General features: G+C 57.8%; 3 protein-coding genes across 7 annotated transcripts in view; 2 read left to right on the top strand and 1 right to left on the bottom strand.

Moving 5' to 3' along the window:
• STK40 (serine/threonine kinase 40) overlaps positions 1-10,093 on the top strand; it is a 41,516-nt gene extending 31,423 nt beyond the window's left edge. For all 4 annotated transcript variants that reach the window (XM_012642291.1, XM_012642289.1, XM_012642292.1 and 1 more), the window contains exons 7-11: positions 2,797-2,912; positions 5,700-5,844; positions 5,946-6,065; positions 6,480-6,564; positions 7,828-10,093. In XM_012642291.1, the coding sequence (XP_012497745.1) occupies positions 2,797-2,912; positions 5,700-5,844; positions 5,946-6,065; positions 6,480-6,564; positions 7,828-8,046 (685 nt within the window). In that variant the 3' untranslated portion in view covers positions 8,047-10,093. The remainder of the gene's footprint in view (positions 1-2,796; positions 2,913-5,699; positions 5,845-5,945; positions 6,066-6,479; positions 6,565-7,827) is intronic.
• A 6,891-nt stretch (positions 10,094-16,984) lies between these two features.
• EVA1B (eva-1 homolog B (C. elegans)) lies at positions 16,985-18,563 on the top strand. 2 transcript variants are annotated; one of them, XM_012642287.1, is made up of 3 exons: positions 16,985-17,150; positions 17,548-17,643; positions 17,882-18,563. In XM_012642287.1, the coding sequence occupies exons 2-3, from the start codon at positions 17,577-17,579 to the stop codon at positions 18,316-18,318; spliced, it is 504 nt and encodes a 167-aa protein (XP_012497741.1). In that variant the 5' UTR covers positions 16,985-17,150; positions 17,548-17,576; the 3' UTR covers positions 18,319-18,563. The 2 variants fall into 2 exon arrangements, with proteins under 2 accessions (XP_012497741.1, XP_012497742.1); XM_012642288.1 differs by lacking the exon at positions 16,985-17,150 and having other exon boundaries at positions 17,263-17,643.
• Positions 18,564-19,380: 817 nt separating this feature from the next.
• Positions 19,381-27,582, bottom strand: SH3D21 (SH3 domain containing 21). The gene is made up of 16 exons (XM_012642285.1): positions 27,559-27,582; positions 27,216-27,373; positions 27,068-27,131; positions 26,701-26,819; positions 26,414-26,504; positions 26,188-26,243; positions 26,052-26,097; positions 25,810-25,910; positions 25,611-25,697; positions 24,683-24,725; positions 21,232-21,325; positions 21,084-21,136; positions 20,866-20,960; positions 19,663-20,714; positions 19,525-19,588; positions 19,381-19,452 (listed from the first exon to the last, which is right to left on the bottom strand). Exons 1-16 carry the CDS (start codon positions 27,560-27,562, stop codon positions 19,381-19,383), a joined length of 2,199 nt encoding a protein of 732 aa, XP_012497739.1. The 5' UTR covers positions 27,563-27,582.
• Between the last annotated feature and the right edge of the window lie 400 nt (positions 27,583-27,982).

Raw genomic sequence — 27,982 nt, 5'->3', positions numbered from 1 at the left:
TGTGGCCTCTGCTGGCCTCAGGGCCAGCTGCTCAGCATCTGTTAGGCCAGTGCCTGCCCCAGCCAGGCAGTGTCGGTCCTGACCCCTCAGGCAGAGGAACCATGGGCTCTGGAGCTGTTTCCTGCTGAGCTTTTGCAAGGGACCCCAGTGGTAGCCCCAGAGCTTTTCTGGATGGAGGAAAAAGGGAATGGGCCACCTGCCTAGAGCTCTGTCTGTCCAGCCTTGCCCGGGGAACCCTAAGATGGCAGGCTGGCCTTGTGGCCTCCCCAGCTCACGGCGCGCTCCCCTCTGGAGTGGACTGCCGTTCTCAGGGGGCCCCAGCCCCAGTATAAGTGGTGTCTTGGGGGCCTTGGGCCCAGAGCCCCAGAGAGAGCCAGTGAAGACTAGGCCCTGCCCTCTCCTAGGGAATGGGAAATGTGTCCCTGGCACAGTGGACCTCAAACTCCAGGGCCTACAGCTGGCTGCACTGCCCAGCGCTGCCGATGTAGTCCTCTGGGCCTTGGCCTGGGAATGGCATGGGAAACACATCGGGAGGCTCTGGTGCAGGTAGAAGTGGGCCCCACATCAAGAAGTCACACACGATAGCTTGCTGAGCCTGTGTCTCTAGGTGGGGAGCTCAGCTCCTGTCTTCCTCCTTCAGCGCCCCCCCCGAGGGCTCCTGTTGTCAGTGCTCTGTCCCCCTCAGTGCTCATAGTGAGACTCTGAGAACCGACCCCAAATGCCACTGGGGCATGGCAAGGCTGGGGGCCTTTCTCATCTGACCGGTTAGTGTAGCTGTAGCTCTGTTGGGCCTTCGGTGTGCCAGCCTCTGCTCGAGAGCTTCCCCCACACCTGGGAACCTGCGGTGGATCCCTCAGGTGAGGGGACGGAGGTTAGAGAGGTCACATCATCTGCCCGAGCTGATGAGTGGCCAAAGCAGGATCCCGATGCAGGTCTGTCTTGTTCGTTACCTGTGCTCAAGTACTAGCTGCCGGAAGCCCTCGCCCTAGCAGAGGAGCAGAGATCAAGAGCGTAGGCTCTGGGGCCAGACTGCTGCTCAGCTGCTTCCTAGTTGTGTGACTTAAACTCTCTGTGCCTCAGTTTCCCATCCTGTAAAATGAGGGTAATAATGATTCCTCCTTCAGAGGATGGTTGTATGGATTGAGTGAGTGAGTGCTTGTGAAGTGCCCCTGACATGAGGGAAGCCCATCTTCACCGTCACCTCACCTTCCTCACCCTCGCTCTGGTCTCACCATCCTCTCCTCAGTTCCTCGAAGTGTGTGACGCTCTCCCGCCTCATGGCCTCCACAAGGGCCGTGTCTTCTTCCTGGGTCATCTTCCCTCCAGCCTTCATCTTCCTGGTCCTCAGTGGACAAGCGCGCTGTTTCCTGAGCAAGCCAAACCCAGCACCCCATTTAGAGAAGGCGCAGGTGACTAGTGCTGGGACACCCCACTTCCCACTTTGCTGCCTCACAAAATTTTTTCCCTGAACAGAAACTGGGAGGAAATGTGTACAACACACACGCCTCTCCCTAGGGAGCCGTGCGCCCATTCCCTCCATAGGCACCACGTCACATGCAGTAGGAAGGCAGACTGGAGACCCCAGCACACGTGGCCCTGCAGCTGCCGGTCTCGGGCTGCTGGCCTGTGTGGACGGGCCGTCCCCGGCAGTCAGGCTGCCCCAGCATGTGCGCCCCTGCCGTAAAGGGGAGGTTGGCTGAGGTTCTGATCGTTTATAACAGCAAGGGGTCTTGTGCTGTCACTGGTTCCGCTTGCTGACGGGAGGTAATGCTATCCTGGAACTGCCCAGAAGAGATCCCAGGCCATCCTTCCAATGCAGAGTCTCCCAGGCAAGCTCTGGCATGTCATGGGGTTTTGGAAAGATAGGGGGTGACTAAGTTTGGGTGTGCTGTTGCTCTCGGGCTGTGACAACTGTGCTGCCATCCTCCCCTCCCACCCCAGTCAGCCTCTGGGGACTGTCAGGCTGAAGAGAAGTGCTGGGATGACTCAGGCTCCCTCCTCTCCACCCCGGTGCTGCCCGATTGGAGGCAACGCCAGGGGCTCCTTGCAGAGACGCAGGATCCCCCAGAGAGGACGGGCTGTGCTGTCAGCAGGGGCCCTGTCTCCATCTGGAGCATGCGGTGGAGGGCCACCTTCCACATTCCACCAGGGCGTGTGCAGACTGCACCCTGCAGGACCAGGGTCCCGCAGTGAGGCCAAGCGCCGCCCCCACAGGCCCTGGTGTGCTGGATTCCCCCCCCCAGAAAGATGCACTTAGCTACTCTTCAGTGGTCGTGGGACTAAGTGAGACAGTGAGTTGACAGAGGAGGCTTGGGGCCTGCCCTCTGGTCACCTCACAGTGTCGGGTGGGAGTGTTTTAAAGCCACTGTCCTCTGTTGGACTTGCTTTTCCTCATGTGCGAGTGGGGGAATTGAACCATACATCTGGGTTACTCCCAATCTAGAATATTATGTGAGGCTGTTTTGTGAAATCCTTGAACATTGTTCTGAGCCCTAAGCTGTACCCCTGAGACTCAGCCAGGGCAACGGGTTCAGGGGAGGCCCCTGCAACACTCAGGTGATTGGGAGTGATGCAGGTCCCTGCTGGGACAGGTCGGCAGGTGGCCAGGAAAGGATGCGGGCCTGGTTCCTCTGCTCCCTGGATGGGGGCAGCTGCTTCACCCTCTGGTGAGAAGCCCGGCTTCGTTCGTTCAGAGTCGCGGTTGTCCTTGTCCCAGCAGGGGATGCCCTGCTCGTGCGTCCAGTGGCCATTGCTGTAGTCACTGAGGTTTGTGCACTCTCTGCCTCCTGCCCTCAGGACGCATCGGATAACCATCACCAACTTCTGCCTCGGGAAGCATCTGGTGAGCGAGGGGGACCTGCTGAAGGACCAGAGGGGCAGCCCCGCCTACATTAGTCCCGACGTGCTCAGCGGTATGTGTGTGCGCCAGACAGTTCATCCGTTCAACAAACCGTGTCTGTGGACAGGCCCTGGGCAGGGTGCTGGGGCTTCCCTGGTGGCCCAAACCAGTACTGTCCCTCCCCATACGAAGCGTTTAGTCTGGTGGAGGAGGACGTAGGTCCTCCTAACTAACACATGTTCAGTGACTCTCTGAGAGTAGTGCTGGGAAGGAAAGGACGTCATTTCTGTGAGAGCGTATGAAGGGCACTTGGAGGACTTACCTGAGGAGGTGACAGTTGAGAGCTTAAGGAGAGCTAGGAATTCCCGGGTATGTGTGGCTGGGGTGAGGCTGAGGGTCCCAGGGGAACTGTAGGCTGCAGAAAGTGAACGTGGTTCGAGGGGAGGCCAGAGAGGTAGGCAGGGGCCCTGCTGAGAAATGTCATCCCTTATGTCACGTGTGAAAGGAAGCCATTGAACGGTTCTCAGCCGTGTGCTGTGATGAGGTCTGCATTTCAAAGCCATCACTCCATTGTTCATTCATTCATTCTACTGGTATGTGCTGAGGGTCTGCCAGGTTCAAGGTTTCACTCCAGGCACTTTGGATGCGTGGATCAAAGCAGACCGACATCACTGCCTTCGTGGAGCTGGCTTTCTAGTGGAGAAGACACAGCTGACACACAAACGAATAAGGAAATTATATAAAGTTACTACCTACTGACTGTTTCTGAGGACTGGGCACTGTGCTGAGCACGTGACGTGCATTATCTGTTTAAAACCACACAGCTACCCTGCAAGGTAAATATCCTAGGTCCCTTTTTTTTTTTTGAAACAGAGTCTCACTCTTTTGCCTGGGCTAGAGTGCTGTGGCGTCAGCCTAGCTCACAGCAACCTCAAACTCCTGGGCTCAAGCAATCCTCCTGCCTCAGCCTCCTGGTAGCTGGGACTACAGGCATGCGCCACCATGCCCGGCTTATTTTTTCTATATATTTTTTTTTAGTTGTCTGTCTGATCGATTTCTTTCTATTTTTAGTAGAGACGGGGGTCTCGTTCTTGCTCAGGTTGGTCTCGAACTCCTGAGCTCAAACAGTCCGCCCACCTCGGCCTCCCAGAGTGCTAGGATTACAGGCGTGAGCCTAAGTCCCTTTTTTACAGATGAGAAAACTGAGGTTCAGAGAGGTGGCATCTCTTGTCCTAAGTCATAGCCAGAAAACTAAGGTACCATTCCAGGGCTCCTTCCACTAAGGCTCATGCTCCTAATGGTTTTGCTCTGTTTCTTTCCCTTCCCCCCTTTGTCTTTTGCCAAATCAGGGTCTCTCTGGTCTCAATTCCTTAGGGAACCAGCGGCTTACCCCAGCTCCCATCCCTTTGACGTGGAGGATTTGGGGTTGTCTCCAGGGTCCATCATCCCCACCACACACACATGTATGTGCAGAACGGGTCTCTTCCCAGGTCGTCTCACATCCCCCTGGGGAGCAGGCTGCTGTGACGTGCATGAGCACTTGCAACCCCTTTGGAGGCCTCCCCCAGCCGCGGCTTCTCCTGGAGAGCCAGGCCTCTCCCAGGGCTACCATGTGCAAAGGATAGTGGTGCCAGTCCCCAGGCCTGGGAGTTTTGCACACACCCACCTCATTAAGCTGCGTGACCTCCAGTGTGCCCAGTGAGACAGTCAGAACAAGTTCCCCTGCCCCAAAGGCATGCTTGGCTACCCAGGAGCCTTTGCGGCCTGAATAGCCCACTACACAGGGACCCAGAGAAGGGATCTTAGTTGCCTGGGCGCTGTCTGGCACCCAGAGAGATGACACTAAGGTGCCCAGCAATATCCCTTCCATGCCCACAGAGAGTGGAGTTGTGTTCGGGGATCTGGGCTGCTGCATCCTATTGGTGTCCCAGAGAGGGTGTGTCTCAGGGACTAGACTAGGGCAGGGGTTTCGGAAGCCTTCAGTGGTCCTCATATTTTTCGTTTGAGGGAGTGGGCCAGGCAGTGGTTGGCACGTGGGAGGTGCTTTATTGCTGATGGGTGGATGGACGGGCTGCCCTGAAAATGGGAGAAGCAGGAGGGCTTGTAAAGTCAGACATGGGTCTGCTTCCAGCTGTGTGGCATTGGACAAAGAACATCTCTGGGCCTCAGTGTCGCAGAGCTGTAGAGGACAGTTAGTGAAATAAAAGCATTTCTTCCAGTGCTGTCACAGAGTGGGTACTCAGTTAAATGTCCTCTCCCTTCCGTTTCACAGATAAGGGAACTAGAGCACAGAGAGGTTCATTCATTCACTCGTTTAACAAATACCCAGGTCCATGCTAGGCACTGGGGCTCAGCAGTGATCGCAGCAGCAAGGTGCCTGCCTGAGAACTTACCTTCTAGTGGGGAGACAGGAGTCACAAACAGACAAAGAAGGGACCCTTGCAGCTTGTGATCGGTGCTGTGAAGGAAACGGGGTGGAGGGGGGTGGGTGTTGGTGACTTGGGGTGGGAGTGGCTGATTCGTCTGGAGCCAGTTATCCCCTCCACAAACATTGTTGATGTTATTGACGCTGGCGCCACAGACCCAGGCTGGGCTCCCAGGGGCTTCCAGTGTGGCCGGACAGACAGTACAGCCGAGCAGGGCAGGTGCCATGAGCAGGTGGGTGGGCCCAGCCTGATTGCCAAGGTGGGGCATCGTCCTGGTCCTCCGGAGCTGGGTCTCCTGAGGAGCAGGGAAGGCACAGCACGTGCACAAGCTGGTCCTGACTGTCTCACTGGGCACGCTGGAGGGTGGCAAGAGGAGTGGTCCGGGCGGAGCTGCGGGCCTGCAGGCTGAGTGTGGCGTGTGTGTCTGCCCCCAGGCCGGCCTTACCGTGGCAAGCCGAGCGACATGTGGGCCCTGGGCGTGGTACTCTTCACCATGCTCTACGGCCAGTTCCCCTTCTACGACAGCATCCCGCAGGAGCTCTTCCGCAAGATCAAGGCCGCTGAGTACACCATCCCAGAGTGAGTCCTGCCTCCCTGGGGCAGGAGGAGGGAAGGGAAGGGGAGGGGAAGCAGCACATGACCCAGCACCCACCTGCTGAGCCTTCTCCTTTCCCTGCCAGGGATGGGCGGGTTTCTGAGAACACCGTGTGTCTCATCCGGAAACTGCTGGTCCTCGACCCCCAGCAGCGCCTGGCCGCCGCCGCCGTCCTGGAGGCCCTCAGCGCCATCATTGCATCGTGGTAAGGGGACATGCTGGGCTGGGCACAAGGCTTGGGTCTCAGGTGCTCTGCCCATTCTGCACAGAAAAGCAGCCTCCGCTCAGCCTGTTTCTCGGCCAGTGCAGTCAGAGTTCCGGACTCTCCTTATGGCAAGAGCAGGAGGGAGCAGGCAGAGGTCAGGGCCGAGCACCTCCCACATGCTGGTCCGTGGCAGCGAGGGCACGGGCACTGCCTCCCTGAGTTCTCACTGCCACCTTTGAGGGAGAAAGTGTCTCCCCTTTACTGGATGAGAAAACTAAGGCCCGGAGAAGCAGAGTCAGTCCTGTCAGGAACCCAACCCAGGCTCATCTGACTCCAGCCACGTCTGGGACCAGTGGTGACCTGGCCTCTCTGGGGCTGCCTGGAGCCAGCCTGACTTGTCTGCGTCCCCTGCAGGCAGTCCCTGTCGTCTCTGAGCGGGCCTTTGCAAGTGGTTCCTGACATCGACGACCAAATGAGCAGTGCAGACAGCTCCCAGGAGGTGAGTTGGGGGCATGCATGGCAGGGGCAAAGGTGGCTGCTCCCCGCAGGCCACAGGGCTTCCTTGGCCTTCTTCCTCAGCCCGAGCTGCCTGGGACCTGCCCTGGCTCTGGTACAGCCGGAGATCCCGTGGCCCAAGGGAGGCCTGTGGGGCAGCCCGTGTGGAGCCAGCGCCCAGCCAGCCTGGTCTGGCCCTCCTTAGCTTCCTCCTCTTGCCCAAGTCACATTTCTCTGCCCCTCTGACTCACTGGTTGTCTCTCACCCTTCCTGCTTTTCATTTTTCAGATGATTCATTTCTACCTGTTTTCTCTCCTCCCCATTCCTTGCACTGGAGAAAGTGCTGGGCCGGGGCGGGGGCAGAGACCTGGGTGCAAGGCAGCAGCTGGTGGGTGATCTTAGGGTGCCCCCTGGAGGGCAGGGCTCAGCTGGGCCTGGGATCTTGGAAGGACCTTCCCTCCCTGGCCCAGCTTGGAGCCCACAGCAAGCAGTGGGCAGGTCGCACCAGGCAGGGCTGTGCCTGGGACCGCAGCAGAGCCTCCTGGTCCTTGAGAAAAGAGAGTTCCAGTCCCTGCCCCCTCTCGCTCCCGTCCTTCCCGGGCTGTGCAGCAACTAAAATAATGATCACTGCCACGCACTGAGTGCCTGCCTGCAGTACAGCCATGCAGGCCTCACAGCAGGCATTCGTGGCCTGTGTTCTTACCCTCATTTTACAAAAGAGGAAACTGAGGTTCAGAGAGGTGAAATGATTTTCCCAAGGTCACACAGCTTGGACGTAGTGGAGCTGAGCCTTGAACCCAACTCTGATTTCAAACCCCTGCTTCCCCTCTCCGATGGTTAGCGCAGGGACCTCACCAGGGGGCTCAGCGCCGGGCCAGTGCATGTGGCTGCAGGTGCCCGAGCACCCGGCCTGGCACCCTGCTCTCACTGGACGTGCATCGGCCTCCGCAGGGCTCAGAAGGACCTTTGTGAGGGGTAAGGAAGCTGAGGCTTCCAAGGTAATGCTAACTCTCCCAAGGTCAGTGAGTTAGGAAGAGGGATCCCGGTCAAATCTCAGCCTGGAGCCAGCTGCACTGACACCCGGGCGGCCAGCAAGGCGAGTCTGGGTGGCCTCAGGGACCCACACGCTTAGCTACCCGGTGCCTGGGAAGGGAGGCCTCAGGAGCTGGGCTGCCAGCTCTCACGCCCGCTCTGCTGTCTCCGCCTGCCGTGCTCTGTCTTTACCTTGGTTTGTCTCTGTCTCGCTCCCTCCCTCTCGGCCTCAAAGGCAAAGGTGACAGAGGAGTGCTCCCAGTACGAGTTTGAGAACTACATGCGGCAGCAGCTGCTGCTGGCAGAGGAGAAGAGCTCCATCCACGAGGCCCGGAGCTGGGTGCCCAAGCGGCAGTTCGGCAGCGTGCCGCCCGTGCGACGGCTGGGCCATGACGCACAGCCCATGACCTCCCTGGACACAGCCATCCTGGCCCAGCGCTACCTGCGGAAATAGCAGCCTCGGCCAGAGGCACCAGCGCCACCGCCACCTCTTCCAGCCCCCAGCCGAAGGCCCGGCTGCCGGGGCTGGGCCCTGTAGTGCTGGACTCTCCCGGCTGCAGTGGGAACGGGGCAGGGACGGGGACAGCCCAGGTCACACGTGGGGTCAGCAGAGGTACCAGGAAGCTACCTTTTGGGATGATTGCTTGATTGTTTGGGGTTTTTTAATCTGAGAAGCCTAGATAACTAATCTGCTTTTAATCATGACGTTTTAATCTACCTCTGTCTCTTTAACCACGCTGTCTCTGCACTGAATGAGAGGGAGGAGGAGGGAGCCCACCGCCCACCCCGGCCTGGCCCAGCCGGCGCCCACCTGACCCCACAGTCCAAATAAGCTGAGAGTGCAGCTCGCTGCTGAGCACCCCCGGGCCCCGCCCAGCCTGTTTCCCTCCCTCCCCTTCTGGCCCCCGGCCCCTCAGTCCAAGCTTTGGAAAACTTCACCTCATCTTAAGCCGAATTCAAATATATTTATTTTTCTACTGTAACCAACTTCTCTCCCGTCTCTAGGTGGCTTGGCCCATGGCCACTCCCTGTCCCCAGCCTGGCTGGACGGCGGGGCGTCCGCAGCCCACCGTGAGTTCCCTCCTCACCCCTGGCACGGAGGCGCCCTCCTGCCGCCCGCTCCACTTTCAGCCCCAGTCCCTCTGTTTCCGCTGGTGGGAGGCCTTTCTAGACCTGGCTCTTTCTCCTGTCTCGGTAGCTTCTCTGAGGTGCTGCACACACACGCATTAACCGTTTCCTTCTCCATCCTTCACTGTGGTACCGAGGTAACGTGGACTCGCAATGTGAAGGGGCCTGGGGGTCGGCTGGGGAGTTCGGTGGGCCCAGCCGTGGCCCTGCCTGCAGCTCCGCGGCCCCATGCTGTGTTCAGAGGATGGTGGGGCATCTCGCCTGTGTCCCTGCCTCGACATAGACATGGTGTCGCTCTCAGCAGACCCCGGCCGGGGTCCGTCACGGGGGGTGGGGAACCCTGCCCCGCCTGGCACGAGAACAGCCCTGCTGTCCTTATTGAGCCGAGATTCTGAAGTGGATGCCCGTCTTGCCAGAAATGCTGTTCTCTCCGGAATGCCCTCCCCTCCCCACCACTGGACTTGGCCCTGCTTAATGCCAAGCAAAGACCCTTCCCCAGAGGGCTACCCGCAGAGCCCTCAAAGAGGCTGAGTGGCCCTCCAGGCAGCCCCTGGGCCCTCAGGCCCTTCCTGCCTGTCCTTGCTCCCCAGTGGGAAGGCGGCCGTGTTCCCAGAGTGTGAGCTGCCCTCCTCCCCCCAAAAAGCTGACTCACTGTGAGTGACCTTGGGCAAGTTCCCAAACTTCCTTGTGCCTCAGTTTCCCCATCTGGAAAAAATGGGGCCACCTCTTGCCAGCAGTAGCAGGGCTGCCCACGCCCCTTCCTCCCCATGTCCCCATCCAGCACTTGGGCGCCTCATGCCTCTGCCTCAGTGGGTCTGTGGGAGCCCACCTGAGCCCAGCACTTACTGCCCCTGAGCACCAAGCTCTGCGTCTGTCTCAGCCGTCTGGCCGCTGAGAGCCAGGGTACCGTGCCGTGGGGTGGGGGACGCTCTCTTTTCTATATTTATTTCATAAAGAAAAGTCTCCCAAGGGAGCAGAAATGCAGTCCAGCCTAGGGCTCCCAGCCCCCTGACTGTCCTCCTGCGAGGGTCTGAGGCGTGGCCAGGGCCCATCTCAGCAGAGCCCCTGCCAGACCCTCCGGGCCTGCTTTCCATGTGTGGTCTCCTCCTTTGCAAAGCAATATCCTCCAGTTCCGCAAAGCCCTGTCAGACAGACTGGTCCCCTCCCAGGTCACCCATGTGTCTGATTACATCTCTGGAGAAGCGAACGAGAGGAGGATAGGTCTACCCTCACTGGGTGTCACACACTGAGAGAAGTCCTATTGTAAAGAAACAAAACAGAAAAATCACAAAAAAGTTTGTATAAAGACATATTTTTGTACTACATGGGGGACTCTTCCTGCATGTCAGCAATAAACTTCCTGATTTGGAGCCGCTGTGGCCTGTGTCGCCTGCCGTTCTTGTCTCGGTCTCTCTGGCCCCCGCCCAGCCCTTCTCCCTCCCATCCCAGCTGGGCAGTGCACGGTTCCTAACTCCATTCCTGCAGCATGTACCCCCTCTGTGCCCCCCACAGCCAGCAGGTGGCACAACCGGCACCACTGTCTTGTAGGGGGAGGGGACCCAGAACTCCCAGGGGGAGCTCCCTGCTTGGCTTGGCCCCGCCCCTGGCCTGTGCGGGCAGCAGGGGTCCCAGAGCCACTGCAGCTGGAAGAGTCTCGATCCTCTCTCTGCCAGACTCCATCTGGGGTGGGGGAACTTGGCCAGACAGACACTGCCTGTGTGCCCGCATGTCCGTCTGAGGCACCCGAGGTAAGCCGGGCCAGGCCTTTTCCTGCACCGCCCCCATCCCTGCCCCTCCATAGGGAGCCAAGGGGTTCCTTCCTTCCTTCCTTCTTTCCTTCCTCCCTTTGCCTAAATTTAGACTTCGCAGATTGCACTTCACTCTAGCAAGGAAGCTAGAGGTAGGCCGGCCCCTCCCCAGCAGCCACAGCGCCCTCGCAGACCCACTTCTGTGTGGAGGAGGCCACCCAGGGTGGGTCCCAAAGGGAGCAGAGATCCAGGAGGCAGAGCCCCTTCCCAGCCATAGGTCTACACAGCAAGAGGGGGCGGCACCTCTCCAAGACGTGAGAAGGCCCAGCCCCAGGCCCCTCGTCCCCACCTTCACCCCACAGCCCACCTGCCCCAGCAGCCAGGTGCTGGTACGAACTTGGCCCGGTACATTTGGCTCCTACCTTATCTGTCCTGGCTGCGCTGCGGGAAGGTGTCCTTGCACCCAGCCCACCATTGCCACTCTCTGGCTCTGGGGTCACCATTTTCAGCCTCACTCCTGTCCCCCCACCTGTTCAGCCTCTCTTCAGTGCACAGATATTTCCCAGGCACCTACACGTGTCATGCTGACATTCGGTACACAAGATAGAAAGTTCCATGCAGGCCAGGACTTTGTTTTGCTCACTCTCATCTCCTCAGCACCTAGAACTGGGCCTGGCACACGCTGACACTCCAGAACTGTTTGGTTTATTGACCTAAACTTCTCGGATTGCTCCTCACAAGTGTTTATTATGAGCCCTGGACGTAGAGGAAGGGGACAGTACCAGAAAGATGGATGTGATGGTGAGACCAGCAGCCTCCTATGCTCCTGGAAGGGCAAACCAAGTAGGAACTGAGACGTTTCCGTTACTGTCGGCCACCCCGCAGTCTCCAGTGTCATCACGGAGCGCAGTTGCAGAGAGAAGGCGGACCGGAGCTGTCAAGCCATCTGAAGTGGGAAAGGAAGTGAGGAAATGGAGTCTGGGTGGCGGAGTTGTTCAGGCTCCAAAGCCGAGTGAGCCTCGACTCTGTGTCGCTCTCCCTCTCCCACAGCCCACGTCCAATCTCCCGCTGCTCGGCCGGCCCTGCCTTCAGAACACAGGCAGAATCAGATCGCCTCGCAGCTCCGCTGTAAGCACCCTAAGCCCCGACCTCTCGCCTCCCGGTCTCCCTCCCCCGACACGTCCCCGGTGACAGTCCAAGCGCCAAGTGGCAGCCATAGTGAGCCTTTTAAAACTCCGATTGTGTCCCTCTCCCACTTACAACCCTCTGATGGCTTCCATCCCATGCAGGATAAAATCCACGCCTACGCCAAGAGGCCCTACACCCGGCTACTTCCCTAACTGCTCGGCCCCTCACCCCCTCACCCCTCACCCATTCTGTTCCCAACACACGGGCCTCCTTGGCCTGAATGAACCACGCATGCTCCCACCTTGTGGCCTTTGCATTGGTTATCCTTTCTGGAAGGCTCTTCCCCCACATATTTCTGTGGCTCCCTCCCTGATTTCGTACAGGTCTCTGCTCAAAATGTCACCTCCTCAGAGAGGCCTTCCCTCACCTGTCCACCTGATCTTCTCTAACCTCTTATTTCTACTTACTTTTCTTTCTTGCGCTTATCACAACCTGACATGTATATGCAATTCTGGATTGTATCTATCTTCCCTACACACATGTGGAGCTCCTTGAACGAAGGCAGGAATCTTTTCTGTTGTGTCCACTGAGGGGCCGGGGGGCTGGTCATCACAGTGACTGGCATTGAGAAGGTGGAGGCCAGGGACTCCAGACGGCCCACACAGGAGGCAGATTCTACATCCTGCACAACATATGTGAAAAAACCTTTTTTTGTTTTGTTTATTTGTCTTTTGAGACGGTCTTGCTCTGTTGCCCAGGCTAGAGTGCAGTGGTGTCATCATAGCTCACTGCAGCCTCAAACTCCTGGGCTCAAGCCATCCTCCTGCCTCAGCCTCTTGAGTATCTGGGATTACAGGTGCCACCACCACACTTTTCTTTTTTTTTTTTTTAATTCTTTGTAGAGAATTACATTGCCTAGGGAAAAGCTTATTTATATTGCCAGAGCCAAGAATCTAACTCCACTTTACACACACATACACAAGGGATTTATACATTTATAATATACATTGAATTTTCCAGGAATGCAACCACTGTGTAGAGCGGGAGGAACTTGTACTTTATTTGCTCAGGGCTTTGCCAAGAGTTCTTCCTCATTTCAGACATTGGCACCACCACATTCTAGCATCAATCTGCACACACAGCTGGTACCTTCCTGGCAATTGGCCACTTCACAAATACCAGTCATTACCTCTTCTTTCTTGTATATTCTAGGACAAAAAACCATCACATACTTTTTAATTCGACGTGAAGGTTGGTACATTAGTCATGAATTTCATTTCAGGAGCACGAAAGGAGCAGCAGAAGGCATTAGGGAAAGGCAGCGCAGGGTCCGACGGGGTGGAGCTGCCCCGTGGGAAAGCACTGAGAGTGGGACTCTGCATTTCGAATCCAGGCCCCACCACTTACGCCCGCGTGAGCACATGCACACTGCCTGCCCTGAGCCTCATCCTCCCCCCGTCAAATGGGAGTCGTGCTGTGAACGACACAGGGTTATTGGGACGATCTGAAGGATCAGAGCACACACAGCATTTATGCAGAGCGCCAGGTACCAGGCAGGTACTTAATATCCATAGCAATTATTATTCACTGAGCAAACTTTCACCAGCACCCTCTACCCAGCAGCTGTCCTGGGTGCTGGGGCTGTGGAGCCACTCACAAGACCAGGCGTGCCTCAGGAGGCCCTGAGTTTGTCCCCTTCTTTCCTCCATGCAGACCCCGAGGGCGGGTGAGGCCCCAATGCGAGCAGCAGAGCAGCCAGGGCCAGCTCCCAGCTTGGCCGCTGGGGAGAAGGACAGAGTCGTACTTGGGCTTTGCACCGACCGCGAATGTGCCAGCACCCCTGAGCCCCTCCCATAGGCTCTAGATCTCTCAGCGCCCGACCTCCCTTTAAGGCCTGTCTTTCCCGTGTTTTGTGTTAGGAGGACTCTCTGTGCCTTCGAAGGAGACAAATCCCTAGCCTCACAGGCAGATAGGAGGGCAGAGAGGGAGCCAGCAAGCAGGCCGGCAGGCAGGGAGGAGGAGGAAGGAGACAGGCAGGTGGATAAGTGGATTTCCAGCCAGACCGGCAGGTGATAGACCTGCAGAAAGATGCCAGCCACAAGACAGAAGCAGGTGGCTGGGCAGGGGAGGCAGGCCTAACGCAGAGTCAGGTGGCCAAGAGGGCATGTGGACCGTGAAGATGGCCACATTGGCCAAAAGCTTTGGACACCTTCCCCAGGCCTCCAGGAGCAATCCTCTGCTTTTTGGAACCCTCCGGGGCAAGGCTGCCACTTCTCCACCAGGCCTGGGCTGACATCCCTGCAGAAGGCAGCACTCTGAGTACTCTATGTCCCTCTCTCTGAAGGGACTGGCAACCGTCCTCACCCTGCTCCAGCATGGCCACCTGCTTCCCCAGGGCTGAGTCACACCTGACCCACACCAAACACATGTCACATGCCAACCCAGACACAGACACACCTTTGCCTGCAGGCCGAGGTACCGAGAGATCTGCAAGCAGAGAGATGCATGGAAAGAGCTTGACAGAAACATGTCCAAAGTCGTACAGACGGCACGCTCACAGAGAAGCATGCACACGGACCCTCACGGAGATGCAGGTATGTGCAACACAGACTGAGGCTCCGAGGCACACATGAGGTCACACAAGTACATCTGCACACCGATATTCACGTGGATGGTAGGCATTAAACATGTCAACGCACTCCCAGCTGCACTGGGAGGACACACACGTACTTTGAAGTCACATGCGTACTTTGAAGAATTAGAGATACACCCCCCAGAAACCCACCAATGTTGCTGACAGTACCGCAGTATTGCCCCAGGCAGTGGGCGCATTCTGGCCTCATCTTCACCTCTCAGCTCGATTCAGCCCATCACGTCCTTGCCTGGTGTTTCCCCCACCATTCCCATCTCTCCTGGCTGATGCCACCTCCAGGAGACCCCTCAATGTCGGGTGTCCAGGGCTCAGGCTTTAGACACCGCTCTTCTCCCCCTGCCCCCTCACTCCAGGTGATCTCACCCACTCTTGGGGTGTTAAATCCATCTTATGAGTCTTCCTCGGGGCTCCGCCTGCCTCCCCGACCCCTGTACCCAGATGGCTCACGGACATCTCAAATCCAACAGAAAATGAAACCAACTTCCCCACCATGAAGGCTTTCGTCCGGTGCCCAGGCCGAATACCAAATTGTCCTAAATTCCTGTTTCCCTCGCGTGCACACCCAGCGCAAACTCCAGTCAGCATAACACTGAACCTGACCCCCTGCCAGCTCCCCGCCCGCTGGCCTGCCCACTGGGGCCCACCCTACACTGAGCCACCACTGGATCCTTCCAAAGTGTGTCAAGGACAATGACGCTTAAAACTCCCCAGGGGCTATACCCTAGACTTACAATAAAATCCAAGCTCCTGTGCAGGGCCAGCGAGGCCTTTCACGGCCACTGGCCACCCCTCCACCTCCCGCGCCCTCCCCTGCACCTGCACACCGTCCCACTGGCTTTGTGCCCTGGGAGTGCAGTATCCCTAGCAAGCTCCTACCCCAGGCCCTTTGCCCTCGCCCTTGGTCCTGCCCAGACACTGTCCCCAGATCCTGGCTGGCATGACTGCCTCGTCAGGATTCAGTTCTCACCTCGCAAGCCCTGTGAGAGCCGTGCCGGGTGGGGTCCACCACGTTACCCCGTCCCCTCACCCTGTGAGCCCTCAGCAGTATCTGAGATTATCTTCTATTGTCTGTCCAATTCAGCGCCAGCCCCGGGAGGACAGGGATTTGTGTCTGTTCTGTTTATTGCTAAATTCCCACTACAGGTGTCCCTCACTATCCGTGAGGGGATTGGTTCCCGGACCCCCAGTGGATACCAAATTCTGAGGGTGCTGAAGTCCCTGACATAAAATGGCGTAGAATTTGCACGTAACCTACGCACATCCACCCACATATTCCCCATCGTCTCTCCACTGCATATAATACCCAGTGCAATGTAAATAGCTGTGACACTGCATTGTTGAGGAAATAATGACCAAAAAGTCTATACATATTCAGTACAGATACAATTTTTTAAAAAATATTTTCAGCGTGAGGTTGGTTAAATCCACAGACGCAGACCATACTAAGGGCGAGGGACACACTCGGCGTTTGTTGACTGGTGGCTGTAGGTTTATTTATACATAGACATACCCACCCCCACAAAAATACTCAAGCGGATCACCACATAAATAGACAAATACACAGATAAGGCCAAAAATACCTCCACACACACTCACGCAACAGACTGAACAGTCACAGACACCCAGGAGTCCCTTTCTTGTCCCCATGGGAGTCAGTCCTGGTCTTTTCCCCACCTGGATCTGCCCTCTACTTGAACCCAGTCTCTGGGGCAGTGGGGGGGTCTCCAGCCTGGACAGGGAGGGGGTCGCTGGTCCATGGGCCTCAGACAGTGCCTTCAGCTATGTCTGCAATTTCCTCTCCCCCTTCCTTTCCTCCTCCTCTCTAAGGCTCCCGCCAAGAAGGCCTCCCCCTCACCCCAGCTCCAGCGCAGGGAGGGGAGGCCAAAGGAGGGAGGCGGTGGGGGAGGAGACTGGGCAGAAAGAAGACCCAGCTGCAGACACTGATCACACAACACATTGCATGCACAGGCCCAGGTGGTTGTGCATGTGTGTGCAGGGCCGGGTTTAACCAGGAGGAAACTGCCACATGCCACCGGGTGCAAAGGCGCACAGGCGCTCACGTGCACAGGCAGAGGCCCGGTGCTGGGGTCTGCAAGGCTGGCTGGGCCTGCCTGGCTCAAAGCCCGAGTCCCACAATCATTAACCCTGCGTGACCAGACCAGAGCTCGCCAGCTGGACACACTCACGCCTGGGCCCTGGGAGGAGGGGTTCAGAGTCCTCTCCCTACCCGGCGCGCTGTGGGTCTGGGGGTGCTGGCAACCTCTGCAAGGTCTGGGGAGAAGGGGCAGCCTTCCCTGGGTGAGGGAGCCTGGAGCCTGGGGTGAGGGGGGTAGCAAGGTACAGGGAAGTGTTTAGAGCCCAGGCTCTAGGATCGCAGATTGGTGGGTTCAAATTCTGGCCGTTTCCTGAAGTTATCCAATCTCTCGGTGACTCAGTTTACTTTATCTGCTGAGTGAGGATAATGGTACCCACGTTACAGGGTTGTTGGGAGTAAATGAAATAACACGTAAAGGGTTTATTTAGCCCATTGCCTGGCACCTAGGCAGAACTCCATCATCATTATTATTGTTGTTATTAGCAGCCCGGGGGCGGGTCCCCGCAAGGGCCTCCCCAGCGGTTTCCTGTGGGGGAGCAGACGGCCCGCGGGCCTCGCTCCCCCTCCTGCGGCCGCTCGCTCCGCTCCCCTTCCTCTCCCGGCCCTTTTCCTCCCCGCCTCCCCGCGCCCCGCCCCGTCCCTCCTCTTTCCTCCGAGGAAACTTTTCCGCCGGCTGGTCCATCGGCCCGTGTCCGGCCCGCGCTGCCGCGGCCTGGGAGCCGAGCCGGGCGGGAGGGGCGCGGGGCCCGGGTGTATGCGGCCGCCGGACGCGCCGGGGCGGGCAGCCGGGAAGCGGGGCGCTGACGGTGAGCGAGCCGGGGCCTCCGGGCCGGGGGGTCCCCGCGGGGCGGGCGGGATGGGGAGGGAGGCGGCTTCCCTGCCCTGGAGCCCGCCCGGGGAATGGGGAGGCCCCCGCGTGTGTCCCCCATCCCGCTCCCAGACGGCAGAGCCGGGCCTCACTCTGGGACCCCCACCAAGGGAGCGGGGGCTCCTGCGGCCCAATGGGGGGCTCCGCGGGGTCGAGGGGCGTCGGCGCCCGGGGAAGGGTTCCCCCCGACAGGGCCCGGGTCTGCAACGAAGGCAGAGAACGACTCTCCAGGGCGGAACCGGCCGCTCCTCCGGGGAGACCAGCAGCCCCGAGGAGGAAGCGGGTCAGGGGCAGCTCTGGGTCGGGGGAAGGACCTGACCTTGCCGGCCTCGCAGGCTGACAGGGGAGCTGCCCCCCAAGCAGCATGGACGCCCCCCGCAGGGACATGGAGCTGCTCAGCAACAGCCTGGCGGCCTACGCACACATCCGCGGTGAGGACCCCTCCCCGCCCCACGCCGCGCCTTCCCCCGCGCCCGTCCCTTACAGCCCCTCCAACCGGTAGCCTGGCCTAACTTCCCCCACCCTCACTGCCCCTGCCCGTGGGCGGCTCCCAACACCCTTCAAATGGGGCTTTCGCTGCTTGCCCTCAAACCTGGAGCGTGAAGTCTTTCCGCGATGGAATGGCTCCCACCCCTGAGGCCCCCCATGATCCCTGCCCTCTGCCTCCAGCTAACCCTGAGAGCCTCGGCCTCTACTTCGTGCTGGGCGTCTGCTTCGGCCTGCTGCTGACCCTGTGCCTCCTGGTCATCAGTATCTCGTGCGCGCCCCACCCGCGGCCCCGGGGCCCAGCTCTGCGCCGGGGCGCCCGCAGCAGCACCCTGGAGCCCGAGGACGACGACGACGAGGAGGAGGAGGAGGACACAGTGACGCGGCTGGGCCCCGACGACACTCTGCCAGGCCCTGAGCTGTCGGCGGATCCCGACGGGCCTCTCAGCGTCAACGTCTTCACGTCCGCCGAGGAGCTGGAGCGGGCGCAGCGGCTGGAGGAGCGCGAGCGGATCCTGCGGGAGATCTGGCGCACCGGGCAGCCGGACCTGCTGGGCAGCGGCACGCTGGGGCCCAGCCCCACGGCCACCGGCACCCTGGGCCGCATGCATTATTACTGACCGCCCGGCTCCCAGTGCAAGGCGCTCTGGAAGCTGGACATGCGAATGAGCCAGAGCTGCCCCCGGACTTTCGGACCGCCCCGCCCCCACGGCTCCCCTGGTGCTATTGGGCATGGACAGCCACCCTCAGAGAGGCACGCTTCCCAGTCCTGCCATTAGAACCCCGGGGCGGGATGCAGGGGCCCCACCCCTCTCTGGGGGACGAGGAAGAGGTGAAGGGACCAATGAAAGCTGCATTCTCAGTGGCTCAGTCTCTGCCTCTGTTACCCCTACACCCGGCGGTCCCCAGTCTTCTGCGAAGGGAGTCCGAGGCTGAGACCCCCGACTCGGCTCCTTTCCCAGCCTGCACCGCCTCTGTGCACACACCTGACGACTAGGCACACCTGCCTGTGTTCACAGACGGCAGAAAGAAGCACACTCCTCCTGCACCCACACTCCACCACCTCCCCAGCCCCGCACACATGCATTCCACACCTACAAATGCGCGGGCACACACAGTGCCCCAGGGTCAGGCATGCATTGCAACCACACAACACACCGGGCCTGGATACCCTAACCTTGGCGCTAAGGTGCTACCGGCCCCAGTGTAACCACGCCTGCTTGGGCTGGGCACTGGGTTCACGTCTGAGCCGAGGTGAGGCCAACCGGGAGGGGTCTGAGCGGGCCTCTCTCTCCCTCCCCCGGAGCACAGCTGGATCCCGGAATCCGGCTCTCTGGGCAGAGCCCGACCCTGCCTGGGCCCCTCCTGCGCGCCGTTTCTCCAGCGTGGGACTGGCGTCCGAAGGAGACACCCTCCCCCCCGCCCTCGACATCCGGTGGCTAAAAATAGCCGCTTGCGCAGGCCTTGGGAACCGTAATGGGAGCCACATGTTGGCCAGATGTGCCCGGGAGAGACCGCCAGGAATGCGGAGGGCCCGCCCCGCCCCCACGGACCAGACCGGCTCAGCGCGCGTGCGAGGCAAAGTTTACTTTCTTGCGTTTCCCAAAGTCGTGTGCAAGGACGTGGGTGGCCCAAGCCAGACGTCCGTCCAGGCTGGGCCACGGTCCCTCGTAGGCCCGCCCTCAGTACGTCTGCGTCTGCGCGTGGACGGAGCCCCGTGCCGGGGCCTTCTGGGTCCTCTGCATCATCTGAGCCTGGGCGAGAGCGGGCGTCAGGGCAGGGCCAGCCGCCAGCCCCCGCCCGCGCTGGACCCTCGCCTCGCCCACCTCCAGCAACCGGCGCTTCTCCCTCTCGCTCTTCAGCTCCTCCCAGATGTCGGTCAGCTTCCTTCTGCGGACCCCAGGCGGAAGTGAGGGCATGGGCCGGCCCCTCCCTCCCCACGCCCCTGCCTACCCCTAACTTACTCCAGCTGCACCCCCATCAGCTCCAGCGCCCTCCGTAGAGACTCCACCTCGCCCTTCAGCGTCGTTACATCCACCCTGTCGTTCCTGCTGTCCGTGGGATTTTCCAGGACCGGGGAATGGAGCGTGGGAGTCTCTTGGGGGTCTGGAGTTTGCTTGACTGGATGTGGGTTTTGGGGGGCAGGGGCTGTCTTTTTAGGGGGCACCTCTTCCTTGGGAGCCACCTCCTTTTCGGGAGCTACCTCTTCAGGGGGCACCTCCTCTTTGGGGGGCACGTCTTCTTTTAGGGGCACCTCCTCTTTCAGAGGTGCCTCCTCTTGGGGAGCAGTCTCAACTTTTGAAGCTGCCTCTAGGAGGGTTGTAGCCCCTTCCTGGGGGTGAGGCTTCTCAGGGACAGGCAAGGACCCTGGCTTGGACGCGGACTCAGACTGGGGTGGAGAGCTGTCCTGCTTCTCTAGGGGGCGTTCCATCACACAGAGGCATCTGTCTGAGGAATGAGGCATGTGGCCCTTCTGGGATTCAGCCTCTTTGGCCACAAGGGGCTCAACCTTCTGCAGGGTTTCCTCCGCAGAGCAGTGATGGAATCGAGTGGGCGCCCCTTCTTCAGAAAGCACCTGCTCTGGGGGCAAGACCTTTTCTAGGGAGAGGGTCTCATCCCCTAGAGGGGCCGTCTTTGGGTCAGGGACTTCATCCTTAGGTGGGACTTCTGGAGCAGGGGCCTCTGCCACAGAAAAGACCCTCTCTGGAGTGGAGGCCTTGTCCAGAGTCAGGGTCTTCCCTGGGGTGGGGGCCTTGTCCTCCAGAGTCGGGGTCTTCTCTGGGCTGAGGATTTTGTCAGGAGTCAGGATCCTCTCTGGGGTGGGGTGTTCTGGGGTGGGGGCCTTGTCCTCCCGAGTCAGAGTTTTCTCTGGGGTGGGGACTTTCTCAGGAGCCAGGATCTTCTCTGAGCTGGGGGCCTTCTCTGGAGATGGGGTCTTCTCTGGGGTGGCGGTCTTGTCCAGAGGAGGGGTTCTACTCACAGCAGAGGCCTTTGCCAGGCTGCTCTGCTCTTTCTCCTGCAGCAGTGGGGGTGAAGTCTCAGCTGAGGGCTAGACACCCTGGAGGTTGGAGTCTGGTTCCCCTTGGCCTGGGATCCGCTTCACACCACACCCGTGGGCACCAGCCTCTGCCCAGTATCCCCACTCTCCCACGCCTCCTGCGTCTCACCTGACTGGGTGCAGAGCGTTGCCGGGGAGCCTGGGTTTTGGATCGTTTTCTGCCAGGGTGACACGGACCCCCATTGAGGAAGCTGCCATTGGAGCCTATGAGAGCAGAACCTCAGAGGCCCAAGCCTACTCTGACCCTTAGTCTCTTCCCATCCCTGTCCCTCAGTGCAACCATGCTGTCCTCCAATCTTCCCCCCACTAGAGGAAGGCAGCCCTCACCTGAGCCTGCGGAGGGGAGCTTCTGACTGTCCCTGCTGGCTGTTGAAGATGTCCTGGAACATATCCCCATCAGGCCCTGGGGCTGGGGCCAGGAAGGGGCATTTCCTTCATACCCTCCCCATTCCCCCAACCCCTCCCTCCTCCTTACTTGGCTTTGCTGGGTCCAGTGGGGGCTGTCACCACCTTCTTGACTATAGGGAGGGATGCTTTGGACATCAACTTTTTTGGTTCTTTAATAGGAGCTGGGAGGAGAGAGAGGAGTGAAGCATTCATTCGTCCACTTACTCATCCATCCAGCAGTCGCTGGCCCTGTCTTGTGCTGTGCACAGGGGAATACAGACAGGAGACAAATCATTTGACTGTCTCCTGGGAGCTCCTAGGAAGCTGACCGCCATCATGCCACACAGGCATGGCAAACTGTGGGAGCACCCCAAAAGGACACCTAACAGACAGCTGTCAGAGAAGGCTTTTTGGAGAGATGGCTCCCTATCCTGCTAGGTTTTTATCCATACTTTTTCTCACACCTGTCCCCTGCTTAATGCCTATGGCGACTTCCCTGGTTCAGACCTCGTCTCTTTCCCAGACCACAGCAACAACCTTCCTCCATCCAACTCCCCTCAAACTTCGTCTTCTCCATCTCATTCACTCCCTAAGAGACCTCACCCAGTCTTAGAGCTTGAATGATCATCAATAAGCCCACGACTCCCAAATTTTCATCTCCAGCCGCTGCTTCTTCCCTGAACTCCAGACTCATATCCATCCTACTGCCTTCTCAATACTTCCACTTGAAGAGTTCATTGGCACACACTTAACATACCCAAAACCAGTCTCTTGCTTCCCATCCCCTGTGCCCCTTGAATCTGCCCCTTTCCCTGTGCTCCCGAGTGCTCAGACGACAAAATGTGGAGACCTCCTGACTCCTTTTATTTCCTTCTGCCGCACATCCAAGCCATCAGCAAATCCTTGTCCACTTTACCACCGGAATTTTCCCGAATCCCATCATTTGTCTCCACCCCACCGCCAACTGCTCCGCATCAAGTCACCACCACCTTCACCTGACTATTACAACAGCCCCCAACCTGGGCCTGGGCTGCACCCACCCTGCCTGTCGTGTGTTCTGCTCACAGCAGCCAGAGCAAGCTCGTGTGCTATTGAGGAAGCCGACATAAATAAAGGAAAATGTGTAGCGTGTTAGCGTTATTAAGTGTTATTGATAAGAATCAGCAGGGGTGTGTACAATTTTAAATGGGGTGGTCAGAAAAGCCACAAAGGTGACATCAGAGCGAACACCTCAAGACAGTCACACACAGTGACATTCACATCCTTAGACACACAAACAGCCACTCTGGCATAGGCACACACGCTGGCATTTACTCCTGCACACACATCATCACACACAGACACGTACGCAAGCCCGACAGTGGGGAGGGGCAGGGGTTCTACAGCCAGACACCAGGCGTTGAATTCCAGCTCCGTTCCTTGCTGGTTGTGTGATAATTTGGGCAAGAAACATGTGCCCCAATTGTCTTCAGCCATAAAACTCGGATAATAATAGTACACACCTTGTAGGGCTGTTGTTGAGGTTTGAGTGAGTTAATACATATAAGTGGTTCAGAAGACCGTCTGGCAGATAGTCAAACTCAGTAAATGTTAACTTTGACTTCTGCTTCTTGTAGTTGGGCTGATTAGGTGCTTTTAAAGGGCCCTCCCACTAGAGAGGAGTAATAGCCTGCTTAGGACACAATTGGAGGCACTGTTGGGCGTAAAAGAGGTAGGGGAAGTCCACAAAAAAGGGAAGAGCTGGGGCCAGAAAGGTGGAAAGAGGGCAGCTCTGCTCTGCGGCTGCTGAGCCTGGGGTCTGTGGTGCAGAGCAAGGCTCTGTTCCCTTGGTCACCACACACCAGAACCCAGTAGCCACACAGCAGCGCCACCCTTGTGCCACCTTTCTCCAGGACAACTGAAGTGTTCTCTGGCTACTGGTAGAAGTGGAAGCAAATCCTCTCTGGAAGAAGTCTTCCCCTACTAAGGCCTGCAAAGACTCCTACAGATTAAGATCAAGTCATGAGCTAACAGAAATCATAAAACACACAGGAAGGCAGGTCACGGAGAGTGGGAGTCAACACACACAACACACAGCGGATACTGGAATTGTCAGGTAGCTTAGCTATGTATAAAATATTTGAACCTATGGGCCAAGCACGGTGGCTCACACCTGTAATCCTAACACTCTGGGAGGCCGAGGCGGGAGGATTGTTTGAGCTCAGGAGTTCGAGACCAGCCTGAGCAAGAGTGAGACCCCTTCTTTACTAAAAACAGAAAAAATTAGCCAGGCATGGTGGCAGGTGTCTGTAGTCCCAGCTACTTAGGAGGCTGAGGCAGAAGGATTGCTTAAGCCCAGGAGTTTGAGGTTGCTGTGAGCTAGGCTGACATCACAGTACTCTACCCAGGGTGACAGAGACTCTGTCTCAAAAAAAAAAAAAAAAAAATTGAAGCTGTGTATAAAATATTTGAAGAAATTAAGGATGTGACTGCAACAAAGTACCAAGAGGGGCCAGCCATGGTGGCTCACGCCTGTAATCCCAGTACTTTGGGAGGCCAAGGCATGAGGATCACTTGAGGCCAGGAGTTCAAGACCAGCCTGAGCAACCTAGTGAGCCCTCATCTCTATAAAAAATAGAAAAACCAGCCAGGTATGGTGGCATGTGCCTGGGCAACAGAGCAAGACCCCGTCTATTAAAAACAAAACAAACCAAAAAAACCCAGAAGCACAAAAGTGTCTAATAGCAGGAGGAGACCAGATACATAAATTATGATAAACTCCCTACATGGGATATTATACAGCAGAGAAAAATAAATGAACTATATCCGCACACAACAGGGATGGATCTTAGAAACACAATGTTGATAAAAATAGCAAATCTCAGAAGACTATAAACATATGCTACCATTTTTATAAAGCTCAGAAGCAAATAAAAATAAATTTAAAATTTAGTGATACATTGTTTAGACACACATATATATAAGAAAAACTCAAGGGAATTACACACATAAAATTCAAGACCATGGTTACCTTTGGGGTGGGGGAAGTGAGGGATGGGAAAGGGAAGGAGCAAGCCACTGGTGATGTTCTAGTTCCTGGGTTTCGGTGACAGATCGTGGGTGTTCATTAAGTTTTATAGCATACATGTTATATATATTTTTGTCATGTGTCAAGTATTAAAGATAAATAAAAAGACATTCCCACAGACACACAGACACATATACAAAAACTATTCACTGACACATTTATATACACACAGCCTCATAGACTCAAGACACAAAGATCCATACATTTCCTTACAAAATGAAACAAAGCTATATGTGCCGAGAGCCACATTCTCAAGACACACAGAGAAACGGTAACCAATTATCATGCGCAAACTGACTCACACATTGGTTTGTTGATTTGCGTACATTCCCATCAGGCTCCTGACCCACAGGGGAGGGAGCTCCTATGCACGTGTGCTGGACCACTGGGGAGCTGTAGGTGTTTATGGGCAACTGGACTGGTGGGGTCTTCCAAAGAGCACCCCCCAATCCCAGGCTACCCAGGCACCCACCTGATTCCTGAGATACCACTTTCCGTGGAACGAGCTTCTTGATCTATGCAGAAAAGAAGTACAGGTTGAGCATCCCTAATTCCAAAAACTGAAATCCAAAATGCTTCAACATCTGAAACTTTTTGAGTGCTGACATGAAGCCACAAGTGGAAAATTCCATTCCTGACCTCATGTGACAAGGTACAGTCAAAACCTTGTTTCAGGCCTGGTGCGGTGGCTCACGCCTGTAATCCTAGCTCTCTGGGAGGCCGAGGCGGGAGGATTGCTTGAGCTCAGGAGTTCGAGACCAACCTGAGCAAGAGTGAGACCCCGCCTCTACTAAAATTAGAAAGAAATTAATCGGCCAACTAAAAATATATAGAAAAAATTAGCCGGGCATGGTGGCGCATGCCTGTAGTCCCAGCTACTCGGGAGGCTGGGGCAGTAGGATCACTTGAGCCCAGGAGTTTGAGGTTGCTGTGAGCTAGGCTGACGCCACGGCACTCACTCTAGGCAGGGCAACAGAGTGTGACTCTGTCTCAAAAAAAAACACAAAAAAACCTTGTTTCATGCACAAAATTATTAAAAATATTATATAAAATTACCTTCAGGCTAGGTATATAAGGTATATGTGAAACATAAACGAACTTCATGTTTAGATTTACGTCTCATCCCTGAGATATCTCATTATGTATATGTAAATATTCTGAAATCCACAACACTTTTGGTCCCAAGCATTTCCGATAAGGGATATACAACCTGTATTAGAATCTCAAGTGGAACCTCCACATATCTAAGTCCACCTTCATTTAGGAGTGACCCTCCAGCTGGGTCCAGGCAGAGCCATACTCCTAGCTGTTTTTAGGGAACTCCATACCCGTCCAGCTGTGTCCCAACTTTGTCCAAAATACCCTGCCCCTGCCACCTGAGTGTCTGGCTCTGTACTCACTGGGGGTGGTGGGAGCACAAAGTTGTCTGGAAAAACACCTCTTCTGCCTTGACACTCTCCTTCCCACCAGCCCTTATCCTCTGTGGTCTGGGAAAGCAACATGTCAGGGAGGAAGTGAGCCAGGACCCCCAAGCTCCAGGGCCCCACCCCTTCTCAACACCCCCTTCCCTGGGCACTCCCTGCCCTGTTCCTCTCACACCTTCCTCAGTACTTTCACCACGTCTCCTCTCCGAAGTGCCAGCTCGTCTGGGGCCTCAGGCTGGTAGTCAAACAGGACCCTGTAGGTCTCAGGGCGGGAGACTGAGGAGAGGTCAGTCCACTGAAGCCAAGCCTCCCCCATCAGTCAGCAGCCTAACCTCCATCTGCCCAACCGGTCTCCCTCCCCCAAGTCAGAGTAGCTTGGGAGTAGGGGGGCGGGGGACACTTTGGCCGGCTGCTCACCTGTCCGCAGGTAGTCTGGAGGGCTGTCATAGGTCAGGCTGCTCAGCTAGTTGGGGCAGAGGGAGGGAGGAACAAGTTGAGCCTCCAGCCACCCCAAGAGGAACTCACCATCTCTATGCCCACTGACCCAATTTACCTTGGGAGGCCGCTGGGGACCAGGACTGATTGAAGGCATATCTGGGTGACCAAGGCCTGGTGGGGGACAGTGAGGTTAGGGAGGATGATAATTCACAGGTTAGATCATGGGTGAGGGTCAAAAGGGTCACAGGGTCAGGATATGTGGATCACACGCTCATGCCACTGGGAAGGTCACTGGAGATTGCAGAGTTTGGTCCCAGGGGGTCACAGGGTCGAGGTCTCACTTGGGGGCCCACTGTCCAGCAACTCCACAAAGTTGGATGGGAAGGCGCCCAGCTGCCCGTTCTTCTTCCCCAGCCACCAGCCGTCCTCAATCTGGGGAGAGGGGGAGGACGCAGGGGCATCTGGTTCTATCCCAAGGGTCAAATCTTCCACCCTTAGCTCTGCCCGAGGACCCCATCCTCCCTTGCTCCTTCACCGCCCATCTCTGTGCCCCTCACGGCTCCCATCGCCCACACCCTCACTTCACCCATCCCCCTCACCCAAATCCTCCCATACCTCCTCCCCTCACCTCCTTTATCACTTCCACAATCTCCCCAGCTTGCAGCTTCAGCTCGTCCGCCTGCTCCGGGCTGTAGTTGAAGTTCACTTTGCACCATCTTTGGGGGCCCCGAGATTTGGCGGGGTGACCTGGAGTCAGACAAGAGCGCGGCAGCTTGAGCCGTGTGCCCCAAGTCCGCTGAGCTGGGATGGGGGGGCCACAGCACCCCTCAGTACCTCCAGGCCCCGCCCTAGGGCGGAGCATTGTGCTCGAGAACCAATCACAGGCCGCAGGCCGGCTTCGCGGCCCCTCCCAGAGCCGCGTCCGTCACGGCGAGCGGGGGCCGCCCAGGCAGCGCTGGGTCCGCGCGCCCGCCCACCGGCCCACCGGCGCTTACCTCGGCGGCGCGCACAGCGCGGTCTCTGCGCCTCTGCGGCGCCGCGTAGACTCTCCGGGATCTCCTGGGAATGAGGGCCAGGGAGGACGCTCTCAGCTCCAGGGCAGCGCACGCCCAGACCCCCAGCCCGCCCCTGGCCCGGCCTCACCTGCACTAGGTGCTCAGGGAAGAGGCCATAATAGCCCCCCAGCTCTCCGCGCAGCCACCCGCGTGCGGGCCCGTCGCGCACCTGCCGGACCACGTCCCCGGGCGCCAGACTCAGCTCGTCCCCCTTCTGCGCGCTGTATCCGGCCAGGACCAAAACCTCTGCGGGCAGAGGACAGGGCTGGGACGAGGCTCAGTAAGGCCCAGTCGGGGCAGCTGGCCGTGGCAGGCGCGCTCCTGGGCGAGTCCCTGGCTCCGTGTAGAGGACAGCGGAGTGGGGTGGTGGTGTAGGCTTTTGCCATTTCCACACGGCTGCAGAGGAGCCACTCAAAACTCTCCGCACATACCCATGGCTTCCCGGACGCCCTCCAGAGCCTGGCCGGTCCCGCCGGTGGCGGAGTACTGGGTCCGCGTAGGGTGGGACGGGCCGCGAGATTGTGAAGCAAAGGAGGCGTAGACGCAAGCCGATAGGTCGGGCTCCAGGTGCTGCGAGTGGGTGTGGGAGAGGGGGCGGCCCAGCTCAGCAGGTTTGGCCCCCAACCCAGGGGCGAGGACGACTCCGGGGTCCCTGGCCTGTGAAAGGGTCATAACTCCCTCTAGGCTCTTCCCCGCCCACCTCAATTTTAGTCTAGGTGCCACTCCCCTTCTCCCAGCCTTGGCCCGGAGGCTCCCAACCACAGTTTCCACAGATCCTTCCATGGCCCACTCTCTCCCAGGTGGCAGGATTTTAGCTGCAGGGGAAGAGGTGGGGAGAGGCACATACCAGGGTGG

This window comes from Propithecus coquereli, unplaced genomic scaffold (assembly GCF_000956105.1).
Source record: "Propithecus coquereli isolate 6110/MARCELLA unplaced genomic scaffold, Pcoq_1.0 Scaffold178, whole genome shotgun sequence".
Taxonomy (NCBI): Eukaryota; Metazoa; Chordata; class Mammalia; order Primates; family Indriidae; genus Propithecus; species Propithecus coquereli.
The sequence above is the reverse complement of the archived record's forward strand: the minus strand, read 5'-3'. Positions and strand labels throughout refer to the sequence as shown.

What these genes read in the sequence shown, in the direction of transcription:
- SH3D21 (XM_012642285.1), bottom strand. An exon ending in GCGCTGTGCGCGCCGCCGAG is followed by an intron (nt 26,820 to 27,067) that starts GTAAGCGCCGGT and finishes GTCTGACTCCAG; the next exon opens with GTCACCCCGCCAAATCTCGG. An exon ending in CTGATGGGGGTGCAGCTGGA is followed by an intron (nt 19,589 to 19,662) that starts GTAAGTTAGGGG and finishes TGGGGTCCGCAG; the next exon opens with AAGGAAGCTGACCGACATCT.
- EVA1B (XM_012642287.1), top strand. Translation starts at nt 17,577, where the DNA reads ATGGACGCCCCCCGCAGGGACATGGAGCTGCTCAGCAACAGCCTGGCG. An exon ending in GGCCTACGCACACATCCGCG is followed by an intron (nt 17,644 to 17,881) that starts GTGAGGACCCCT and finishes CTCTGCCTCCAG; the next exon opens with CTAACCCTGAGAGCCTCGGC.